We start from the raw sequence: 3682 nt of genomic DNA on the forward strand, positions 1-3682 counted from the left end.
ATCATCTATATAATTAATATATATGGGTGTGTGGGGTAGGGGTTGGAATTCCTAATGAAAATGAAATTAAGTACTTAGTTAGTAAACAAGGTTTGTCCTCTAACGTCACTATAAGTCCGTCTTCTCCATAGGAGTGTGTAAAGAATTCAACATGCTCATAAAAATATTTAGTAAGGGTAGGAGAATAAGTTTGATCAGGTCTTACCAGTAGGGTTTCCCATTTGTGCTCCATTAGCATATCATGAAAGTATGCACCGTACTTGTCATTGAGAAATAGATCCTCAAAAGACTGTTCCGGTATAATTTTTGGAGTAGACATAGCAAACAAGTATTGAACTTAAGTACTGGAAGTTAGAGAAGAAAAATCTGGAAATCCGAGCCTGAAAAGTTGCTCTGAGGGTGCGCGCGCGCTTGAGATATACCTTCGGAAGACGCGGGGCACAAGTAAGTAATGCTGATAACAAATTCATATGAGAGTGGTGCGTGCTTAGATTGCTATGGGTTGGGGCATGTGAGCGCTCTGAGTTGTAGCGATGTGTTTAGGGATTTTAGTTATGGAAGAGCATGCTTAAAGATTGTTTTTATAGTGCTTGGTTGCTAACTTTAAGGCCGGATGGTTGCTAAATAAAAAGATGTGAAAAAAACATATTTTTAGAATAGTTTCCTACACATGAATTCTATTTCAGTTTTGGAATTTCTATATATGATTAGCTTCCAAAATTCCCTGATATTTTGACATTCTTCGAAATTTAAGGTTCCTAAGTACATTATGGATCCCAATTGAATAAAACAAGGCCCATGGGTTGCATGATAAGAGCCCAAAATTGTAGTTTCAACCCCTTAATAATATTACATATAAACCAATTATATTTATAATAAATAAGAGTTAGTGTTGTTTACGTACTTTTGTGTATTTAAGGTATTAGAATCAATTATGTGAAGAAATATGTCATTTTTGCAAGAGAAAGGAGCAAATGCTGGTTGCTAAGAAGTTCTATGGTTAAAGCCCAAGTTTCAAGGAGAAAAAACCTTTTTAAAGCCTAGTCAAAGCTGAAAATTCAAAGTCAACGTGGGCAGAAATAGAGCATAAAAGTCAATAGAACTTCCGCAGGCCGTATGTTTAGACTCAGACCTCAGAATCGGGCTTATTATATGTCAAAATGACCGGCTCAAAAGAGATTTCTAATGGTTTAGATCTTCATCCAATCAAAGGTGTAAAAGTAAATGAAAAGTCTATTACAATAATTTCCAGCAGAGAAACCCTTTTTGGACTTAAGTAATTAGGTTTTGGGCTTAATTTAATGGCCCAAAACATAGCTCCAAAGCTCATACACGAAATTGTAAACCTAGCCCTCTCCTATATAAAGAGGACTAAGGCAAAACTCAAGAAGAGAACCCCTTAGTTAAGTAATTTATCTTTCTTTCCCATTAGTTATTTAATTTAGTCTAAACCTAGTTTTATGTTTTATTAGCCTAACCACTATTAATATAATTCAAGTTAATTTCAATTCAAGTATTCTTTTAATTATGTTTTCTTATTTTTCTTATGTATTCCATGATAGTCTAATGAACCATAGTTTTTTTTTTTTTTTTTTTTTTTTTTTTTTATAGAAAAAGCTAAGGGTTAAGGAGACCCCAACCTTTCATAAATTTAAAACTTAGTCCACAAGTACATTTTTCCTACTTTATCCTCTCCGATCATATTACATAGTTCTTGATCCATTGGAGGGCTAAAATACACTATTTGTTCATTATTACAGTTACATTTCTTTAACAAGTAGTCTGCTACTTTGTTTCCTTCTCTATAGACATGCTTGTATTTCACTTGTTCGAACTCATTCATAACTTCTCGGATATGTGCTACCATGTTTCCACAGTACCAAGGCGGTTCATCCTTCATATTCAGTATTTGCACCACTCTTAATGAATCCAATTGTACTTCAAGTTTCTTGAGTCCTATCATTTCAGCACCTTCCAACCCTCTCAGAACCCCTAACAGTTTCTGATAGAGGACGGACACTTTCCTTAAGTTACCATTGAAAGTAAGGACAACATCCCCATTTTCGTCTCTGTTTGCCCCTCCATGACCTGCATTTCCTGCCTGAAACGAACCATCTGTATTCAAAGTGTGTAGCTGCTCCTTTGCCCTCTCCCATCTCACCCACTGTTGTGATCTCTGTGTATACTCTACCCCAATGCCCAGCTTTTGTAGCATAATGATAAGAGCCCAAAAATGTAGTTTTAACCCTTGAATAGTATTTCTATTTAGCCAATTATGTTATTAATAATATATGTTTATCACTAATTAAGTATTTCAGGCTTCGGAGTTGAATAAATGTAAATTCGTTACTAATTAAGCACTTAAAGGAGCTAAAGTGATTGCTATGAAAGTGCTATGAAGAAAGACCAAGTTTCATGGAGAAAAAGCCCTTAAAAAGCCCAAGTCAAAGTTGTTAAGTAAAAGTCAAACCAGATTAGAAAGCTAAAGAAAAGTTAACAGAACTTCAAAAGGCCATATCTTTAGACTCATGCCTCAGAATTAGGCCAATTTTATATCAAAATGACCGGCTCAGAAAGGTCTTTCCAATGGTCTAGGCCTTGAATCAATCAGAGTAGTATAAGTTGGTGAAATTGCGTGCTACAGTAATATGACCAGAATTGGAAGTCTTGAATTTATCCAATTGGGTTATGGACTTGATTTATGGATCCATAATCTAGCATAAAATCCCATGCATGAAATTGTAACCTAACCCTCTCCTATATAAAGAGGGTTAAGGCTAAAACAAAGATTGGCTACTCCCTCATTAGTTTAGAATAAATTAGGGTTCTCTCTCTCTCTCTCTCTCTCTCTCTCCTTTTTTAGTTTAGTTTAGATTTAGTTTATAGCCTCCATTAAACCTTTCAATAAAAAACTTTAGTTATCATATCCAATTCTCCTTTTACTTCAAGTTCTTTTATTATGCTTTCCCTTTATTGTTTAAGTAATTCTAGTCCAATGAATCAAGGTTAAAACTCCCATTAGAGGGAGTTTTAATGAAGCCTGTGTGATGATTGTTTATGATTTTGTTGGTTATTTGTGTTTATACGTTTAAAGTTTGAAGCTTTCATATTTTTAGAGATAGAAATTGTTAGTTTTGAACTAGAGTTTAGTAATTCTATACAAGAGATTGATAGAAGTACTATTCTCTCATACTAATTAATTATTAACTAGAGAAAGTAATAGTTGATTAGGGATCTTACAAAGTAGGAATCTTTATTTCATTGCATTACGGAATTTGATAGAGATGATGACTTATTAATACATGGACTAAATGAATTATGAAAAAACTTGCATATGTGGATTTATTACTTCCTCTATATTATTCTTTTCCATCAAAACCTTATTTATATTAGTTTAGTTTATTTAGTTTACGTTTTAATTAATAACATAATCATAATTAGTTTATTATCAATATAATTATTACTCTTACCATTTTTCTCTTGATTTAATTAGTTGAATCCTATTGAGTCTTGGTAGTTTAAGAGTGGAACGAATCCGTACTCTTATATATATTGCTTCATTATTATTTGAGAGAGTAAGGAAATATAATTGATAACAAAAAAATGGTAATATTACATATTAGTGTTGTTAACATTAATATTAGTGTTTAACTATTTTTATGTATTATCACATAACTTGCAA

The 3682-nt window shown here is 32.8% G+C and overlaps 1 protein-coding gene across 1 annotated transcript; it reads right to left on the bottom strand.

Annotated features, from left to right (window-relative positions):
• Positions 1–1651: 1651 nt before the first annotated feature.
• LOC147481451 (uncharacterized) lies at positions 1652–2215 on the bottom strand. The gene has a single exon (XM_086578935.1). It carries the CDS (start codon positions 2213–2215, stop codon positions 1652–1654), a length of 564 nt encoding a protein of 187 aa, XP_086435061.1.
• Positions 2216–3682: the final 1467 nt, after the last annotated feature.

This window comes from Coptis chinensis, chromosome 8 (genome assembly GCF_015680905.1).
Source record: "Coptis chinensis isolate HL-2020 chromosome 8, ASM1568090v1, whole genome shotgun sequence".
Taxonomy (NCBI): domain Eukaryota; kingdom Viridiplantae; phylum Streptophyta; class Magnoliopsida; order Ranunculales; family Ranunculaceae; genus Coptis; species Coptis chinensis.